The sequence below is a fragment of the Kwoniella botswanensis genome, chromosome 1 (genome assembly GCF_036426115.1).
Source record: "Kwoniella botswanensis chromosome 1, complete sequence".
NCBI classification, from domain to species: Eukaryota; Fungi; Basidiomycota; class Tremellomycetes; order Tremellales; family Cryptococcaceae; genus Kwoniella; species Kwoniella botswanensis.
In genome coordinates this window covers 16,471,227-16,491,041 of record NC_088599.1, presented here as the reverse complement: position 1 = coordinate 16,491,041, position 19,815 = coordinate 16,471,227, and the positions used below count along the sequence as shown (strand labels likewise).

The window sequence follows — 19,815 nt, the reverse complement described above, 5'->3', positions numbered from 1 at the left end:
GTCTAATCCGTTTCTAATCCGATTTACAGATGGCTTCGGATCCGTTATCCCCTTTGTTCACCACTAGCAATGCTCTCCCGCTGAAGAAAATAGCTAATTAACTCAAAAATACATGCATGAGATCATACCCAGATTGATAAATACCATATTAAACATAAGAGAAGAACCTGCATCCTATAATTGAAACGAAATGAGAGAAGCTATATATGAAACATGATTCATTGTAAATAAGAATCTGACCTCACTCGAACGCCCATGTCATCTTTGATTATCCATGTATAAACGATGCTCAATTCTCTTGCCATCCGACATGCTCTAACGCACCCGTCCTATCTGACCTTTCCAGATCTCTCATACTTCTCATGAACCATCCGTCTGTCCTGTTCCTGACACTCGTGTAGACGGGAGGTCCAACATCAGCCTCATGATCCACAACATTCCTCTCATCCTCTTCTGGCTGAGTGGTATTTCCAGTAGCTTTGTTGACTAGCGATGTCAATCCTTTCTTGACCGTCTCAACGGGGTCAGAAGCTACTAGACTGTGTGATTGGACCGAGTGCTCGGACGCTCCCGTGTTGGGCCTCGAACCTCTTCGACCTTGAGTAGCAACAGCTAAAGAATGTATTTGAGAGATATTTCCGAATCCTTTCTCGTAGGCCGCCTCGGATCCATCAGTTGAGATAGGTGATTTGAGGTTGAGAGAAGACGCATCAGAAGTGTATCTCGCATGGTGAGTGTTGGCCGAAGCGGTATCGACGATCAATCCCTTTGAAGCTGATTTTCCTCGGGTATTCCATCGACCTTGCAGTTGCCCAATGGCGAAAGGATTACCAGAAGCGTCAATGCCCTTTTCTCCAGAATCGAAAGCATCAAGCTCAGCAGCCACATCTGTAGGCATGAGTGGGTATACCTTGTTGAGATCGATGACTGTGTTCTTGGAGAACTCTTGGAAAGCCTTAGCTCGAAGTAACATAGCTTGTGATTTGGTGAAAAGACTGAAAGGTGTGTAAACGAATGGAGCAGGTGGTTTGTCAGACTCATGTCGGCCGGAAGCGAGTGCGGGTGCCTGTACACCTGAAGCTCTTGACTGGACTGGAGTCAATCTAGCATCTGGAGCAGGTAAGACAACCTCAAGTACAACCATTTGAGCAGGCGCTTTGTCATCGTGGTCGGAAGCTGGTATTTCGAGAATCTCCGGTGAAAGTCGGGCGATGTCGAGCAACGTTGGCCAACATCGCAAAGCGGTTGTGAGAGCTTCGATAGCTACCGCGATAGCTGCTTGGAACTCATAGAGTGATTCGTCGATTTGAGAATGGAGAGAAGCTGATCCATCATCTGAATTTTCGGCTCGAGCCACAGCTTCATTACATCTTCTGAGTACCTCTCCCATATTCGCATTCGCTAACTCTCTCACCCAAGCTTTCATGGTAGCATTAAGTGGATAGCCAACATCAGGAAGTCGATAAGCTGGGATTTGGTGTCGAGCAAAGTTGTATACCAATACGTCCAATCCCTGCATTTGAGTACCGGTAGGTCGAACACCGAAAAGACCGAGGTAGGCACCACCACTTTGAACGACAGGTCGAGTACCTCTCTTGGCATAGGTTTTACAAGCAGATAAGAATACGTCCATCTCTGGTTTACTGACACCGAAGTGGTCAGCCATGGCTTTGGAGAAGAATCGAGTTTCGGCCATTCGATAACCTCTTGAAGTGTATGAGTCGACAGTATCATTTGATCGAAGTTGATTCTTATCGGCGTTGGGGTTGTCCCAGGCTGATGGATTTCCTTCACCGATTTCTCTGACCAAGAAAAGCATGACACCTTCAGAGTTGTGCATTCTAAGGGTAATACCATGAATGGAAGATTCATCGTCTCCCTTCACACCTGCTTTACCTTCTTCAGCGGATTTTTCGGATCTTTCTTCAGGTAATCTAGTACCAGTAGTGAGTACTCGATCGAACATCGCTCCAAGCGATTCGACAGAAAGATCGAGTTGTTGGGCAAGAAGGACAGAGGCTTCGACGAATCGGCTTCGGAAAAGCAAAGTTTCCCATGAAGAGTTCAAACCCCTATCTAGGGCAGCTGGTTGTTGAGATTTACCCTTTTGTCGATCAATGACAGATTTGAGGATTCGAGGGACGAAAGGAGTCACCAAAGCCCAATTGAAAGAGAGCTGGTAAAGCCATTGGAAGGTTGATTGTCGAGGGTCGAGTTCACCCAATACTCGTTGAAGATCAGCGTCCGTCTGAATGACCTGCATAGGAATAGTACCATCGTTCTTCACTAGGAGCTTGCCGGTCTTGTCAAAAGCGGCACTAGCAATCACGATGTTTCTAGCTTTGTTCCTAATTTGTCGCTTGGTCATTGCATCCAAGAAAGCGATGACGAAACATAGAAGCACGATAACACCACACATGACCGAGATGGCGATGGTGAGTCGAGTGGCTTGTCCACCAGCGTTGGCGAGGATCATGGGATCAACACCTTGCTTGTATCGATAAGAGGTACCACCGAGACCGAGGTAGTGCATTCTGTGTAGTACATGATCAGCCCTCGATTCGAAGCACATGTGAACAAGCTGACTTACCCGCATACGGCAGTAGCCAAGAGAAGAGCACAAAGAGCTCGCTTCCACCAAGATTCCTCCCATTGAGCTCGAAGTCTGAAGAACAGGAACAGAGCAACGATGGCAGCGACAGCGGCCAGAATTAGAGAGAAGACGACGGTTACTGCGGTATAGGTGACTTGGAGTGTGGGAAGTCGGAAGGAAGCAGAGTAGTGCATGAGACCGACTAGAAGCGATTGAAAAGCTCAGCTTTCTGTGTCAATGATCGGATGAAGGGAGACTTACTGGTAAGACCTTGGAAAGCACCAGCGAAGAGCACTCTCCAGATGTGAAAGTCAATTTCTGAACCGATAAGCCAGAACGAGATAAACGTAGCCAGAATAGGGACGAAAAGGGACAACGCAGTCATACCCTTGTCGAACTACCAATACGAGACCAGATCTCACGTCAGCTCATGGTCTTTCGATCTATGATTGGAAGTGAAAATGTCGAGTCCGACTTACTTGAATGTACCAAGTAACGTACGGACTAGCCCTCAATCTGATACTTATCATGCTGACAAAGTGCATTCCCCAAATAGCACATGCCGCAAATACGACAGCAGCCAATAAGAGTAAACCATGATTTCTCCAACCTCTCGAAGAAGTTCTTCGACCGAGCACCAACAGAGTAGCGTAAGATCCCAAGTAAGATACGATGACCGATGCGACCAATACACCTGGTTGTGGTCGGAGGGGGATAGCGAAATCTATGTAATAATCGGCCAACGCCTGGGGATCTACAAGGATCACAGATATCAGTGAAAAGTAGATAGTTTTAGGGAATAAAGGAATCCAGCGAGTAAGAATTACATACCATTCCAAATAGCTTCAGGAGGAGCCATCTTGGTCTAATTCTTCTCCTTTTCTCTCGTCAAATGTAAAAATCTTCAGGTTACAAGCTAGTTGCAAGAAGATAATCGTGTAAGTACTTGAATGTAGGATGTATTCCTTTCCTCTCGAAAGCCCAAAAAGAAAGATGCAAGTCCACCAGGGACGTTGATAGTAATCAGAAGTGATATAGTAAGGAAGCCAAAAGGAGAAGCAGAAAGAAGGATGAAGGAATATGAATTAAATTAGAATCGATGAGTATAAAGGTAGATCCAGAAATGATGTCAGACAGAGTCGGAATCGGATTTCCACAGGATAGCGAACTAGGGTTGTATTGGGTAGTGAGAAGAAGTATAGTGAAACTGAAACGGACCTATTCGATTGAATAGGTGTAAAGGTGGGAAAATAAGGATTGAGAATGAAAAGGCAGGTAGATATCGTGGCTTGGTCGGTAAAAGGTAGTATAACAAGACGGAGAAGTCTAGTTGGGATGATTGACGCCATTGATAGAGAATTACAAGCAAAGGTATAGATCCGATAAAGGGTGTCAAGGGAGGGTGGTACACGTCAAATTGGGTGAGACAATCGTACACCATACATGGGGATTCATTATAAACTGATTGATTGATAAATTGGGTTTGAATTCAAGTTGATTGATCGACCCAAACTGAAACAGAGACACACGAACACACGACTGAGACAGCCGATCATATGGACAGGTGTGTTTGATCAAAAAGCGATACGAAGAGCCATCAAGATCTCTTCTGGAAAGGAAAGAAGGGAAAAATACGATCAAGGAAGAGGATGGACTGGTGACGTGTGAACACAAGCACGCACACACAACACACAGACGTATGAAACCAACGGTAAGGGAAATGATGGGAGAAAGCACAGACACACACGCACACACACACAATACCATTGCCGCACACTGTCTAGTCGTAGGCATCTCGGTGATGGAAATGAGCTACTCACATGTATAAACTACCAATACTGTCTCTCCCAACTTCAGATGTCCTCTTAATCAAAGCTCAGCTTCGTTGTCGTTATATCTGACCGCTTCTAGCTGGTCTCGCACACTATCGGTCGATCCCTCGAGGTCGTAGATCCGGAGTGGGAGGATCAACACAATTTTAGGAGTATTGATTTTGTGATCAAGATGCGATACAGATGCAAATGATGATAACAGACTATCGATGTCACCATCTACATACAGCCCTCAGCAGGTCGGGAAAAACTGCATCCTAGTCTCACATTGAGCTAATTTAGAGGATACATACATAGCAAAGGATCATGGTAGCTTCCGCATCTCAGAATTCATGTACCCTCGATCGATTTATTCCGTACCTTACCTTATGAAAGTCAAGAGGACGAAAAGTTCTCATAGGTGCCCTCGGTACCTTCTGGAGAAAGGGTAGACCAATGATATAATTGAATCTAAAAGTCAAAGGCAAAGCAATCACGTAAGAAGAGCAGAAGAAGCCTGGTCTATCATTCGAATGTAACGACGACAGGCTACGTCCAGGTGTCCAGATTTCCCGTCTATCCTTTCTTTCGGCTTAATGAGAAATCCAAGACGAAAGGAATTGCAACGCGGATGATTTCATTTTTTGAAAATTCAAGGATACGATCAATTAAGGTGTGGTACTGTACCCCTCAATTTCCCCCCTGTCCTCTAAATGCTTCACCCGTAGTTTTCAGGAAAGTCTGATAAAGCTTGTATTACCCGAATACCTAAAATCTTCCTTCCCTCTTTTCTCACCCCTCCGACTAAGATACTGACTGAGCTGTGAAGAGATCTGATCTTCTCAAGTCTGTGCATCCGGCATCTCAGCCATGCACGGACGACGAGCTCAGCTGATGTATCCAATCTAGTAAAGAACGCCTCATGACGCACTAAAATCTGTTCATCCTTCTGAAAATCACATAAATTACGGATACCACTTGTTCCTCCTGATCTTCTGGAATTCATGGCGTCTATAAGCTTATAGGCACAGAACACATCTTGGAATCGAACGTCATGAGGCGTCGTCCATACTAGAAGTTCTCTTATCTCCACTTGTCAGTTGTCTGAAGATCTCTGGATACCACAGATGTGGATGAGCGTCTAACTTACGGAGGGACAGCTTGCTATGGTAAAACCATGGGTTTCCTAGCTTTGTACATGTCCTCGGAAAAGTGGAAAAAGGTCTGAGACAGCCATTCATTTCCGGATTCCATTTGACCCTGTAGACTGCAGCTAATGAAAACGCGCTACGGACTTATTGGGACGCGTCGACATGAGAACATGAGGTAACTAGACTACAATTATTGCTAGAACGATATATGTGTCTTGTTATAGATAGTCGGCGAATACATACAAGCTAAGCCATGTCTGTCGCTGAGGTCTCCCGTTCCTACGAGACGAATGATTTAAACATGCGCATGCTCGTTGCGACTCTTCGATCATCAATAACTACTGTTAATGTCTTATATCCTGGTCGATCAGCTGAAGACGTTAAAAATTCAGGTGCATCCGAATCTACCTGGCAGATCGACTGGTCGCAGGCTTTATCCATTGAGAGCGATACGGCACAAGACTGCGAAGGATGTAAGAGATATGCAATTGCAAGCATAAAGTACGGATCTAGATCAAAGTAAGCTACAAATCAGAATTTCCTGTCCAAAACGGATTTCGCTTCTTTTACCATCTCCGTGATCTGAGCATTCCATATCTTCTCATTACTCTCTTTACATTCCTTCTGGATCTTCTCGATGTCTTTCCCTATACCTTCTACCCTCCATTCATACAAATCTCCACTCCGTCGACTGGATCGTACTAACCACTGAGTCCTTTCTGTTCTCGTCTGGCTAAATGTCTTGACAGCGATTTCAACACCTTTCAACCCTTGCTGTCTGACTTTGTGATCGTTGAGTAATTCAGCCATCATAGCGACATCTTCGATACACATTCCAGCACCTGCACCGTGATGTGGACTAGTAGCATGGGCTGCATCACCCAAGACGCACACCCGCCTCTTGTGATACGATTCCATCGGATGATCACCCAGATCGAATATCGCCCAACAATCAAGTTTCGGTTCGAGAATATCGATAATCTTCTGTACGGTAGGCCCGAAGTGTTCGAAATCTTTCTTGACGTGTGATTTCTCGGAAGGCAACACGAGCTTTTCGGAAGATGGCCATGATTCAGAATTGGTTCGGAATGCTACGACGTTCATGGTCTCGCCGTGGTCTACTGGGAAAGTCAGCACATGGGCATTATGTCCCATCTATGATCAGATCCACACAAGTCAGCTCCTACTCTCTCTTCTTTCTTTGCATGTCTAACAAGGAATGGCATCCAGTACAGGGATCACACGACTCACATGCATCTTGGCATTTTGAGCCAAATCTTCTCCTAGCGCTTCAACAGCTTTCTTCATTGGTATCAATCCTCTATAAGCGTATTTATGTGTATAACTCGGTGAACTTCCAGGATAATCTTTACCTAACATCCAAGTCCTAACACTTGACTTGATCCCATCGCAACCTATGATGGCGTCTGTCTCTTCTTCAGTCCCATCATGGAACCTCATTTTCAACGGTTTCGTATCTCCTTCGTCGATGATCGTATCTAAGTGTTTACCAAATTTTGTAGTTCCCTCTTTTAACAAATCAACAATTTCATCTAAGAAATGAGCTCTGTGAACTGCATTCGCACCAAATTCATTCGTCACGCTAAACAAATAAGGTTCTTGACCGATGGGCTCATCAGCCTCTCCGTCTAACCAGTCAAACCATGTTTTCTGCTTTTCAGACGACATGTTTGTAGTAGCTACTTTCTCAAAGGCATCATATATATCGGTCGAACAGAGCTTCATAGCTCTCGTAGCTGCTGGATTGAATGCTACGCCAGCTCCGATCTCGCCGAATTTGGGCGCTTGTTCGTATAGTGTCACGTCGATATTACGCTTTTGGAGAGCTATGGCTAGACAGACTCCGGATATACCTCCGCCGATGATCGCTATTCGAGGTTGAGAGGCCATCTTGATGGGGAGTTTCTCCAGTGATAGAGTGATGAGAATAAGGATGTAGGAGTTCAAGAAGAAGGAGAGATGAATGTGAATGAAATCCAATGGCAATCTCATCTACCTGTTTTAGAACCCATTCATCATGTCGTCATTGACAGCAGCGTCCTCATCGCCATAGACCTGCGTCACCTAATCTCGCTTACCTCTTTGGTGGACAAAGATCGCACATCCAGCTATTGATTTAGGCGAGCTCCAGCTCATAACCGTGCTACCACGGCAGGACATTCTCGTCAGTCTCGACACCCTTGACAGTGAGATAACCTAGAGTATGAGCAGACATGCATAGGTTGCTCTTCCTAGATGGTGAGGTGGGTGGATGGGCCATGTGTCGATCACGCTGCATGCTTATGTAAGGTGATGTGAATGCGTCATATCGCAGTGCATGTCCGCCGGTGATTGTCCGTTGACCGTCGACAGACGACACGAGCAATAACAACATAGTCTAATCATCATCTGCTCTATTATTGCTCTTTTCATCAACTACAGCAACATTAACAGCATACCACTTCTTATCGAAGCTGAAGCAGATCGGCAGCGAGCTTCATATCACGCATCACTTGGCTATACGATCAAATCAGGGGATCAGTAACATAGAGAAATCTCACCATTCGATATTGGACTTCTCCAAGGTTCCAGCGAATCACCGACAGAATTAGGTGATCAACATGCCGAACGCAGCGCCGTTCTGGCTTTGCCATGAGGTCAGTCTGACCATCTATTCATTTTCTCGTCATGAACATGCCATCAGGAGCATCACGCCAGCAGATCTACCGGACGGGAGCTACGATGATGTGCTGATGTGATATGATCAAATACAGTGTGGTGCTCAAATGCGACCTGTCACAGTCAATGGCGTATCGCATTGTGCATCTTGCAACGGTGAATTCATAGAGATTGTATGTGTTCGCTTTCCTCTGTAGGACTAAGCTGGAGCTTACGATGATATATCAGCTTGACCCAGAGGTCAATCCCGATCCATTCCATGAACTTCCTCCTGCTCCACCGACTCGTCCTGGCGCCGAACCATCTTCGCCCTCTCGATCGAATCCTCCACCTCCACCATTTCAGCATAATCCAGGACAAGGCGGACAGTCGTTCTTATCCAGCTTATTTGGCAATATATTAGGTGCAGCAGCAGATCATCAACATGGCGAAGGATCACGTTCACCCTCAGGTGGGAGTGGGACTCATGATGGATCGGGCAGTAGCGAGACAAGTCCCAGTAGGAGTACCGGAAATACTGGAGGGTCAGGTGGCGGAGCAAGGACATTCTCGTTCAACTTCCCAGGTGGTGGGAGAGGTCAAGTGGTTTTTGGCTTCGGTAGTGGTAGTGGCGGAGGTATGGGAATGGGTCCATTTGGTCCCACAGGTCAAGGTGCAACTACTGGAGGAATGGACTTCGAGAGGTGAGCAACTGATAGACCTGAGACTTCCTCTTGCGCATGCTGATCATCATCAATATCCAGCTTGTTCCCTCAAGGATTTGGACCACCTCCCAGAGCAGGACCTGGTGGACCTCGCCCCTTAGGGCCAGGAGATCCGATGGATGGAGCAGAGCTGGTGAGTCAACCTGCAGTCAAAAACTTTTTGTTAGTTCAAGGCGAACTGCTGACCACATGACTAGTTGCGTGCCTTGATGGCTGTGATGGGAGAGGAAGGACAAGGGGGTCCAGGGATGTTCTTCGGTCCAGCAGGGAGAGCGAATCTTGGAGACTACGCAACTTCAGAGCGTAAGCTATTGCTCTTACGGTTTTCTTTGTCCATCCACAACTTACTGATCTCGTTTTGGTCAACAGAGGGATTCAATGAGATCCTGGAAAGATTGATGCAAGCGGCTGGTCCTCAAGGGCCATTACCTGCTTCTGACATTGTCATCGAAGGTCTACCGAGGTTCAAATTCGACGATGAGAAGAAGCTAGGTGAGCTTCAGATATTGTCTTCTTGACTACAGTGTAGCTGATGTTTCTCTTGATATGACAGCCCAGAGCACATATAAGGATTGCCCAGTATGTAAAGACGATTTTGTGGTGGGCGATGAGGTCATGAGAATACCTTGCGCGTGAGTCGATACAGCTGAATGGTTGAGCAATTAGCTGACGAAAGGTCTCTAGGCATATCTTCCATCCGGACTGTCTAGTACCTTGGCTAAAGCAGAATGGGTCGTGTCCTGTATGGTGAGTCTGCGCTTGATTCAGTACATTTGCCCGGAGCTCTACCTGCTAATCATTGCATACTGGTCTAGTCGGTTTTCTTTGGTGCCAGAGGAAGAAGATCGCACACGACGGTCTCAAGAACAAGGGCAAGGGCAAGGCTCTGGTACAGCACAAAACAATCAAGAGGGTGGTCAAACAACGATGACGAGTATCCTCAATCGACTATTTGGCCAAGCGGGCGGGACTACAAGTAACCCAACATCACCTACCGATAATGAGACAAATCACTTCACCTTTGGATCAGCCGGACAGGCTGCTCAGTCATCGACTCCTGGAGCAACCACTTCATCCAATTCCGCTCCTGCATCGAACTCAGTAACCGGTGCCGACCAGCCTCTAACTGCTGCTACCGGAAACAGCGCTCAGTCGCAAGACCCTCCGTCTCCGACTTTGCCTACTTCAGGTCAACCAGTTACGCAGGACTCTCAACAGACTTCAGATCAAGATCGTCCCTCGCTATCTAGTGCTATTCCCGAGGACTACAGAGCAAGGCATAGGGAAAGGGAAAGACAGCGACAGCATGAGGAAGACAATCAAGGGTGAGTCGAAAATTCAGGATGTGGCATATATTGCAGCTGATGAAGCAAGGATAGTGTCGATTACTTGGATCTTGATTAAGAGAAGCGCATTCCGTCGATTATACGATACGAGATGATACGGAAGATAGAGCGGGAGTACGAAATGGAAGGGATGTTGTATGGTAACATGTAACATAGGTTGACATTACATTCATATCCATCATGAAATAATCAATATATGTTGACGTCCCTATCTGCCTTCACAATCCGGTCTCGTCCAGATAGGAGCGGTAGCTAGACTTAGCAATATTGATTCTGGCTAAACAGTCATCGTTCAATCAGCTGAAGAGAACTTCTAAATCGATAAGTCGTGTAGCTGGAAAACTCACAGTCTCAAGCAAACTTTCCCTACCCATCCTAGCTCTAACCATCTCTTCCCTATTTTCGTTCCCTCTTACAGTCAAGCTATTGACCTGACGTCTACTTCTCCCTTGGTTGATATGCCTCATCGGACTCTTGATTTTCAATGGAGCTGTGAATCTCAAAGTTGAAGAGACCGGTGGTGTCATTATATCACTTTCGGAAATCGAACGTTCATGATTACTCGTATACTTGAGATGATAATCGCCGTGATCCATAATACCCATATTCATAGCCACTTTAGACAACTGATGTCCATCTTCCGAGCGATATGCACTAAGGGGGACTTCAAGTCCCATTATCGGCGCGGAAAGTGATCGATGATGTCCGGGTGGATAAATGAGGATTTCATTAGTTGGACCGGTGATTGAGATAGCAGTAGTATGAGAGTCGGTCGATTCCTTATCAGTATCGAGATCTTGTTCTGTTTCGCCTTCACCTTCTTCGTTCTCACATATCTTGACTGTCAATCCGCCGTGAGTAGTATACTTGGACATTCCTTTCGTTTCATCCAGCTCAGATGGATTGCCGGAAGATGAGGGATCGTCTCGCTTCCTATCGGGAGGAAAAGGGAAAGACAACGAATGGATGTTTATTACAGTAGCAGTCGATAACGGTCTGGAAGATCGATTCAGTGAGATCTTCACAGGTGATCTAGGACTTGGCGTAGGAGGTTCAAGGAATCGTACAGTAGTGGTTGCGGTAGTGGCTGAACCGTGATCACGAGGTGTCGAGATATAACTCGAGTCTTCATTCACCGAATCTCTAGCATGGGTTTCCACTTCATGCTGATTTTGTTTATTCTGCATTATCGAATCCAATTCTTCCTTCAAACTTTTCAACTCCTTGTCTCTCTTTTTCAGACTGATCTTCACTACGCCTACAGAATGCTCCTTCGCCTCAATTTCAATCTGTCTAATCTGATCATTACATATATAAATCTGTCTTGAGACTCTGTCGACTCTTCTTGAAGCTTGTCCCAAGGCTTGTACCATCTTGTGTAATTTGATTTGATCCAATTTGAAGATCCCCTGCTCGATTTTCTGACTTAGACTCTCACGTTGGTTGACTAATAGGAAATGTTTTTCTTTCAATCGTGATAGTTCAGCTCTTAATCTGATCTCTTCAGATTTCGAATTTTCCAATATCACTGGATGTAGTAGTCGAGGCGATGATACCATTTGATCAGAGAGCGAATGTTCGATGAGATTGTTGTAAAGCTCTTCGCCAATCTCAGCGAGAAGTTCAGAAGATGGTTTAGTACACCATGGAATAGGAAGATCATCAAATGGCTTGACACCCGATCTCGAAGTGGTGGTGGGCAGAGAGGTATATGTAGTTCCAGGAGTGGCAGACAGATCGGACATGGCAGAAGACAGTCCAGGTGTGACGCAATTTCGATGACCTAGTGTCGGTGAAGGAGGCGAACGAAGAGGTTTGAAAGTAGGTTGAGAGCGTTGTTTGCGGGGTGTTTCGTCGATACTTCTCAACTTGTCCATTTCGGTGATGTTCATAACATCGTTGGTAGAGAACGAACGTGGTCTTTCAGTTCGAGTTTGTTCTTGCTCATGAGGATGAGAGGAGGGTCGAATGGTCTCTTCGGATTGATGTCGAACTGTAGACGGTCTTGACGATTGAATGGGTGTTGGTGCGTATTCCACTTGAAGTGATTGATCTGAATGACGATCAGGACGATGAAGGTGGAAACTGAATAGCCCACCTGATTTCACAGCATCAATTTCAATTCCACTTTTATGACTCTTCTCATCGAATTCTTTGATCGCTCTTACAGAGTGATTCATCTTGATTTGGATTCGGGACGAACTGGCTAGCTGAGGATCAAGGTTACTAGTCCTGAGTTTCAGAGCTACTGGACGATGTTTCGGTTCATGAGATCCATGACCGAAAGTGTCGAACGACCTAGATTTTGATCCCACATCGAGTGTGCTGCTCGTACTGACCAATGAAGGACAGGGGCCCTTTATGACTGTATTAGGTCGACTGGATATCGAGGCAGAGCCTGATCTAGCTCGAAACTGACTCGATTGGGTGGTGGATAGGGGTGCACTGCCTGTTCTGGTGTGGGTATTAGGAGACGTATAGGAAGAAGGAGGTGCGGGTAAAGTTTTGGTATTCAGTCCAAGAGAAGGTTTCTAAAAAGAACAATCAATCTTCATCAGCATGAATCGATTTAGGAAGATATTTAGGAAGATTATACAAGTTGAAAATATCACTTACGCTCGGGTGACCGACGCCTTGGGTACTATTGTGTATAGTTGAAGCCCTACGATCCGGCGAAGCTTCAGGAGTGGGAGGTAGCGCATATACTGGAGGCGGTAAAGAAGGTGGTAACGCAGCGATGGGAGTTGACGAGGCGGACTTGCACCATTTTGTGGGTGACGAGTTTGTCTGACCTGCCGAAGAGGGTGTGGTCGCAGTAAAGTCTTTCCGAGGTCTCGTTGAGGGACTTGAAGTTCCACCAGACTTGATTGTACGAGGACTCTCATTGAGAGGTTTGGCGGGGGAGCGAGAGGTCTGTCGAGGGGTTGACGAAGGAGTAGGGTGCCTGGGTCCAGGTTTATCGCGACTGGCTGTTACAGGTGTAGGTGGATCGGCACCTTCTGTGAAAGGGTGGTTGAAGATCTGAGGTGTGGTCCGGCCACTCTTGAATTTAGAACCGAAGATAGCCATCTCGAAAAGTCGAAAGGAAACGAGACAGAGTAGTTAAAAGTTGGAAAGGCTACAATGCCTGATTTGGAAGCATATGTGAAAATGATACAGTGACTACCAGAGTGAAGTACGGGATATGAAAGGGAAGAGCTGCGAGGAGGTCGTAGAAATATACTAAAAGTCGGTCTTATCTGAATTTAGCAAACAACCCGATTATGATGAAATCGAAGCAAAGGGCTCACGTGTGAGGGTGAAACAATCGAGCACGGTACCATCAATGATGTGTTCATCGTTCCTAGTGCCCATGGAATTTGATCTAGAAAGGACCAGTCTGTAAGAGATTGGAACTAATTTGGCGATCATTGCGGATGATCAGTTGCTTTTTGTGTGAGCTTTGACCTTTTAGCATCCTTCATCGTCAGAAGCCGGTCTGAGTACCTCAGTCAAAAGCATAAAGCTATCATCTTATGTTGAAGCGAGAACATCAAAGCTTGTGGCCTATACGATCAGGTTGGCTGGCCGAGAGTCAATGATACTCCTCTTCGTACAAATCTTAGAGTGGTAAGTGTTCAAGTCGAATAGTCAGTGATGAGGCCTCAAGGGGGGAGTTGAGAAAGTGTTAGCCTGCTGATAAGCAGATGAGCCTAGAAAAGGTGCAAGGCACCTGAACCAACTTCCCGAATGTCGTTTGTATAGAACATCTCTGTGTATCTGTCTTTCCCACCTGATGTATGGTGATGCACATGTGTGAATGCGTTCCTTGACATCAAGGAGTGTTGTCAAGGTAACTCTGTAAGAGCTACCTAGAGACCATGGAGTGGCTCCATGGCAGATTGATCGTCGTTCAGTGCTGACCGTTGCCAAGGTCGTATGTTTAGGTAAATGTACCGGCGTATCTACAGAATTCTTTCTGTCCCACGCATTTCGAAATACCATGCCGTTGTGACAGAATGCAAAAAAGCCGAGATAAGTGACAGAAACGACGGTTTCGGCAAAGAGATTAATCGTTAAAAGAGTGCGCCGGAAGCAGGTCCATTGTGATTGCCTGCTTGCACTAATCGAAGATGCGATGAGGAAGCAGTGTAGTACGCATGTTATTCACGAGGCACGTTGAGTTGCAGAACAAAAACGGCAAAAGACAAAAAAGTATTTTATGGTTGCCGTGACATCAGAAGCCGGTAGTGCGGTGGCAGCGACATCGTGTGCTGCATTCAGCAAGCTGAAGAGGCAAGCACCAGCGGAAAATATAGAGTAAGAAGTAAGGGAACGTATTCCCATAACGCTTCTTACAGCGTTAAGAACAGATACTACACATGATCTTAGCCAAAAGAGGCCAGAGAGGATAAAATCAAGGAGAACGCTTAGAGTGGACATTTCCGCTATGGCGACTTGAATTGACAGGCTCGGCGTTTTGTTGTGGCACTGTAGACACGCGTTGCACCTGCTTCTGCTTCTGAGAATATCAATAAAAACAATCGCGATGGAATGGGAGAAAAGCAAAAGCACACACGCACAGATCCAGATCGAAACTAACTTACTGAATAGATATCATACACTAGTTCTTCTATGCCCTTAGCCCTGTCAATTGATATTTCAAGGCCATCGAAGATCCGGTATGCATACTGAGAGCCATGTCCATGTGGGCAATATGGTATACAAACGGTCTTCCAGTTGAAGCGTCTCGCCTCCATTCTAATCTCGACTGGGTGGGTTGTCATGGTGAGCAGTCAAGCTATCAGGTATCGGGGTATCCTTTGATTGCTCCTGCAGCTATTGACCTGCCTCTTGCCTCGCCTTTCCAACGTATATCCTTAATTGTGATGTCACTGGTTGTGCCTCTGCTCTCCTTTTAGTTGAGTGATCATTCCTCAGCTGGGTATCCGATTCTTACTGAATTGAATGGGTGAGCTGGGTGGTCTGCTAATGCGGATGAAGGATAGCTCCAATTTAAGCATTGATCTTCAAATATCTACACTACTTCACGCAGGCTTATCTATTCTTACCGTACAGCAAGTTAGTCGTGTTTCACCTTTGATCACACATCTTTTGCCTTTTATTACTATATCATAAAACGATCTTGACGACACGTTGAACGATTCTAACGTTGTTCATAATCTCTGCAAAGAGGTGGGCCACAACGCAAGTCCTCTGTAACAAAATCAATTTTCACAGGTAGGGATTATACATAATGAGTCATAACGATCCGTTCCACGACCATAATCAGCAGCGTAACCGATTCACACCTTCTCCTCAATCTTCGCAATATCCACCTTCTAGCCAATCCCAAGTCTATCCACCAGTACCTTATAGCTACGATGATGGAGGGGATATGGGATATGGAGGGAGAATGGGAGGAGGGGTAGAGATCAATGGACAACATATGCCCTGGGTAGCTGGAGAAGAGGACGATGAGTTGAAACCTCTGACATCTGAGTGAGTCGGTCCCATACCTATCTGTCACGATAATGCTCATTATTAGCCGTTTGCTTTACGCAGTCCTAATGCGTCAACTGCTTCGTTCCTCCCTCACTCTCCTTATCAAAGACCACTCAACCATATGCCATCGACCAACTCGGTCGGAACGGATTTCATGCGTCGTCAGACTCTACCTAGAAGAGGTGTAACAGTCAAGAAGATCAAGTTGACCAAAGGAAACTTCATCGCTGAGTGAGTATATGAGCTGCCATTTTCAAGGAGGAATATGCTGAAAAGGCCTGGTAGTTATGCCGTACCTGGACCAGTATCAAGTTCTGTCGAGGATAAGTGGATTGCCGGTAAGAGTATCAAAGATACCTGTTATCGGTATAATATCTTGACGTGTGAACATTAGGCACCAAGTCCAATGAGTTCTCTCACATGCGATACACTGCGGCTACCTGTGATCCAGATGACTTTACACCTGAGAACGGATGGAGATTGAAGACGTCTTCATACAACCGAGAGACAGAGCTCTTGATTGCCATTACCAGCTGTAAGTGCTACCCTGCCTACTGCATCAGTCATACTACTGACAGAGTGCCATCAGACAACGAGGATAAGATTCTGTATGCTCGTACCTTACACAATGTCATGTTGAATATCAGAGATATCTGCAATACTAAAGCGTGAGTTCACAGATCTGATTTATTTCATCAAAGATTCACAGGACTGATACCTGCCTGTAGTTCTAAATTCTGGCGAAGAACAGCTGAAGAGGGTAGACCAGGATGGCAAAGGATCGTCGTTGCGTTAGTCGCTGATGGTTTAGGACCCATGGATAAACAAGTATTGGATGTACTTCAGACGATTGGTGTCTTCCAAGATGGGATTTTGAAGAAGGAGGTAGATGGTAAACCCACTGTAGCTCATATCTTTGAGGTATGTCATACGTCCCTATATTGTTTATATTCTGAGTTAATGATTTGATGGCAGTATACAACGCAACTATCTATCGACGCTACTCCTCAACTAGTTCAACCTCATCCTGGAGATGCCAACAACCTCGTACCTGTCCAAATGATCTTCGTCCTCAAAGCGGAGAACTCCAAGAAGATCAACTCTCACAGATGGTTATTCAACGCATTGGGTAGACAGCTAAATCCCGAGATTTGCGTATTATTGGATGCTGGTACCAAACCTGGGCACAAAGCTATTTATCACTGTAAATTTCATCGAGATGAGGATGCGGACAAAGCTGACTTGCTATAATATATATAGTATGGGAAGCTTTCTACGTAAGCCGATCAGTTCAGAAAATGATCAGTAAACTGACGAAGTGGCATAGAACAACCCCAATCTTGGTGGAGCATGCGGTGAGATCCATGCAATGATCAAAGGCGGAAAGAAACTGCTCAATCCACTTGGTAAGCGATCCCCATCACACCATATTGGGTGTAAGAGCTGATGCGACTCCAAGTTGCCGCTCAAAACTTTGAGTACAAAATGTCAAATATCCTTGATAAGCCTTTGGAAAGTAGTTTCGGATAGTAAGTCTAATTCTACCTATACGAAACGTCCTATTGATATCCCCTTTGCAGTGTGAGCGTGTTGCCCGGTGCATTCTCTGCTTATCGTTTCCGAGCTATACAAGGAAGACCCCTGGAACAGTATTTCCATGGTGATCATACAAGTGGGCACATTGATTTTTGGTTTAGATGATAGATTACTAAACACTTTGATGTAGTGGCTGCTCGTCTGGGAAAGAAGGGTATTTACGGAATGAACATCTTCACCAAGAATATGTTCTTGGCTGAGGATAGGTATGAAAACCAATTCCTCAACTCATAATGCTCTTGCCTATGTTAACGTGTTGTTTCGCAGAATCTTATGTTTCGAGCTGGTCGCAAAAGCCAAGGACAGATGGGTATTACAATACGTCAAACCTAGTAAAGCCGAAACGGATGTTCCAGAGCAAGCTGCTGAGTTGATCAGTCAAAGGAGAAGATGGTTGAATGGTTCTTTCGCTGCTTCTGTTGTGAGTATCGTTATACTAGTACATGTCTGACGATTGCACAAGCTGACTCTATTGTGTAGTACGCCCTCATCCACTTTTTCCGATTGTACAAATCTGGTCATGGACCTATTAGAATGCTGTTCTTCCATGTACAAGGACTGGTGAGGTATTTCTCTTTTCGACACATTGCAGGATCGAGCTGATGCAGTATAACACCTTCAGTACAACTTGTATGTCATGTCACTCTACTCGGGAGTATACATACCATTGGTCCTGATACTAATTCGACGTAGCTTCAATTTGATTTTCTCCTGGTTCGCCTTAGCCAATCTTTGGCTTACTTTCTCTATCATCATCAATCTCGTCCCTGCCGGTTCCAACATCAATCTATTCGTTACTGCTGAAGTCGTAAGCTCACGGCACCAGGACTGCGATATCTACTAATGTGTTTATGTTGTACAGACTTACTGGGTCAACTTAGTCTTAATGTGGATATACATGGCTTTCTTGATGCTCCAATTCGTACTTGCTTTGGGTAATCGACCCAAGGGAGAGAAAGGGTTATACCTTCTCACGCTATGGTAAGCTATGTACGAATCGAGCTTATTTGTCGTTTAGCTCATCTTGTCTGTACCTTAGGGTCTTTGCTGTCCTGGCTGCCTACCTGATCGTCTGCTCAGTCATTCTCTCCGTTGTCGCATTCAAAGTACGTGATCAAACCCTTTCCTGGTCAATCAGTATAGCTAATAGCTGTCTTACAGGGAGCTCTGAGTGATCCAGGAAACATCGGTCAGAAGCTCGCTAATCTCTTCAATGCTACGAACGGTGTATTGGTTGCTGCTGTCATGTCGACGATAGGTATCTACCTCATCGCGTCCTTCCTATACGTGAGTGCTCAGATGATGACGCTGTGGTATATCAACACTGACAATTGCGTAATTAGCGAGATCCATGGCACATGTTCAGTTCTTTCCCTCAATACATGGTGAGATCGACTTCCACCGAGGAGTACCAAATGTTACGGGCTAATGTTATCACATTACAGCTTTTGGCACCTTCTTTCACCAATGTCCTGAATGTTTACGCTTTCTGCAATCTGCATGATGTCTCGTAAGCTATCCTGGATCCACCTGTAAATGATTGCCATGCTAATATCCTGGAGTAGATGGGGTACAAAGGGTTCCGATAAAGCGGAAGCTCTTCCTGCCGTTTCATCAAGCAAAGAGAAAGGCGGTGATGCAGCTGTGGTGGAGGAACCTCAAAGGAATCAAGATGAATTGGACGAATCGTTCAAATCGGTAGTACAAAGAGCTGTGGCACCATACAAGAATGAGGAAAAGGAGGAGAAACCAAGCATGGATGTGAGTCGATCATCATCCCACACCATCTGTTGTAAGGATTAGCTAAATGTGTGTTTGCTCTTGTTGGGCTACAGGACGAGAACCGTACTTTCCGTACTCGTCTCGTAGGATTCTGGTTACTCTCCAACGCCGGTTTAGCTATCTCCATCCAAACCTTGAATGGACTGGATACTACTAAGAAGCTCGTCGAGAAATGTGTACCGGAGGATTACGATCCTTTCTCTGGAAACGTTACTGTCCCAATGAACGGCACATGTATCGAGAACGCTTTGAAGTTCAATACGGTGGAATTGCAAAACAAACAACAATTTTATTTCCAAGCTTTACTTTGGGCCACTTTTGGTCTGAGTATGGTCAGGTTCTTAGGAGTGAGTACATATTGCCTACTTGCTTTCATGTGGTATAAGATGAGATCTTCATTATTATCTTTTGTCGATTTCTGCTGATGCCGAATAACACCCTACTTAGTGCTTGTACTATTGGACTGCTAGACAACTCGGAAGATGTTGTAGACGAAACTAGACTTTCTGTTTCCCTAGAATTCAACGAAATCAGTACATACATATGAATAAAATCGAATTACGCCCCTTTTATCCCCATAGTCTGCCCATATCCATCACAAGAAGATGTATCTTGTTTCTGTACGGACGCAGGAATGGCAACAGTGCTAGAATTATTTACACATACATA

At 45.4% G+C, this 19,815-nt stretch overlaps 5 protein-coding genes across 5 annotated transcripts; 2 read left to right on the top strand and 3 right to left on the bottom strand.

The window, feature by feature from the left end:
- Positions 1–289: 289 nt before the first annotated feature.
- On the bottom strand, positions 290–3,452 carry L199_006239 (uncharacterized protein; the record flags this gene model as incomplete). The annotated part of the gene is made up of 5 exons (XM_064891939.1): positions 290–2,534; positions 2,591–2,795; positions 2,855–2,990; positions 3,073–3,347; positions 3,425–3,452. The coding sequence occupies 5 exons, from the start codon at positions 3,450–3,452 to the stop codon at positions 290–292; spliced, it is 2,889 nt and encodes a 962-aa protein (XP_064748011.1).
- A 2,634-nt stretch (positions 3,453–6,086) lies between these two features.
- L199_006238 (uncharacterized protein) lies at positions 6,087–7,466 on the bottom strand (the record flags this gene model as incomplete). The annotated part of the gene is made up of 2 exons (XM_064891938.1): positions 6,087–6,710; positions 6,807–7,466. 2 exons carry the CDS (start codon positions 7,464–7,466, stop codon positions 6,087–6,089), a joined length of 1,284 nt encoding a protein of 427 aa, XP_064748010.1.
- Positions 7,467–8,176: 710 nt separating this feature from the next.
- Positions 8,177–10,267, top strand: L199_006237 (uncharacterized protein; the record flags this gene model as incomplete). The annotated part of the gene is made up of 9 exons (XM_064891937.1): positions 8,177–8,212; positions 8,330–8,407; positions 8,463–8,917; positions 8,978–9,071; positions 9,136–9,241; positions 9,308–9,430; positions 9,492–9,570; positions 9,623–9,685; positions 9,754–10,267. The coding sequence occupies 9 exons, from the start codon at positions 8,177–8,179 to the stop codon at positions 10,265–10,267; spliced, it is 1,548 nt and encodes a 515-aa protein (XP_064748009.1).
- Positions 10,268–10,492: 225 nt separating this feature from the next.
- On the bottom strand, positions 10,493–13,353 carry L199_006236 (uncharacterized protein; the record flags this gene model as incomplete). The annotated part of the gene is made up of 3 exons (XM_064891936.1): positions 10,493–10,561; positions 10,632–12,815; positions 12,901–13,353. 3 exons carry the CDS (start codon positions 13,351–13,353, stop codon positions 10,493–10,495), a joined length of 2,706 nt encoding a protein of 901 aa, XP_064748008.1.
- A 2,167-nt stretch (positions 13,354–15,520) lies between these two features.
- On the top strand, positions 15,521–19,647 carry L199_006235 (uncharacterized protein; the record flags this gene model as incomplete). Its single annotated transcript, XM_064891935.1, has 24 exons — positions 15,521–15,765; positions 15,829–15,999; positions 16,054–16,106; positions 16,163–16,303; positions 16,358–16,436; positions 16,497–16,689; positions 16,744–16,972; positions 17,029–17,045; positions 17,096–17,174; positions 17,228–17,297; positions 17,349–17,440; positions 17,495–17,570; positions 17,632–17,785; positions 17,845–17,925; positions 17,987–17,994; positions 18,058–18,172; positions 18,227–18,345; positions 18,404–18,470; positions 18,526–18,651; positions 18,708–18,749; positions 18,810–18,874; positions 18,930–19,125; positions 19,200–19,493; positions 19,594–19,647. The coding sequence occupies 24 exons, from the start codon at positions 15,521–15,523 to the stop codon at positions 19,645–19,647; spliced, it is 2,766 nt and encodes a 921-aa protein (XP_064748007.1).
- Positions 19,648–19,815: the final 168 nt, after the last annotated feature.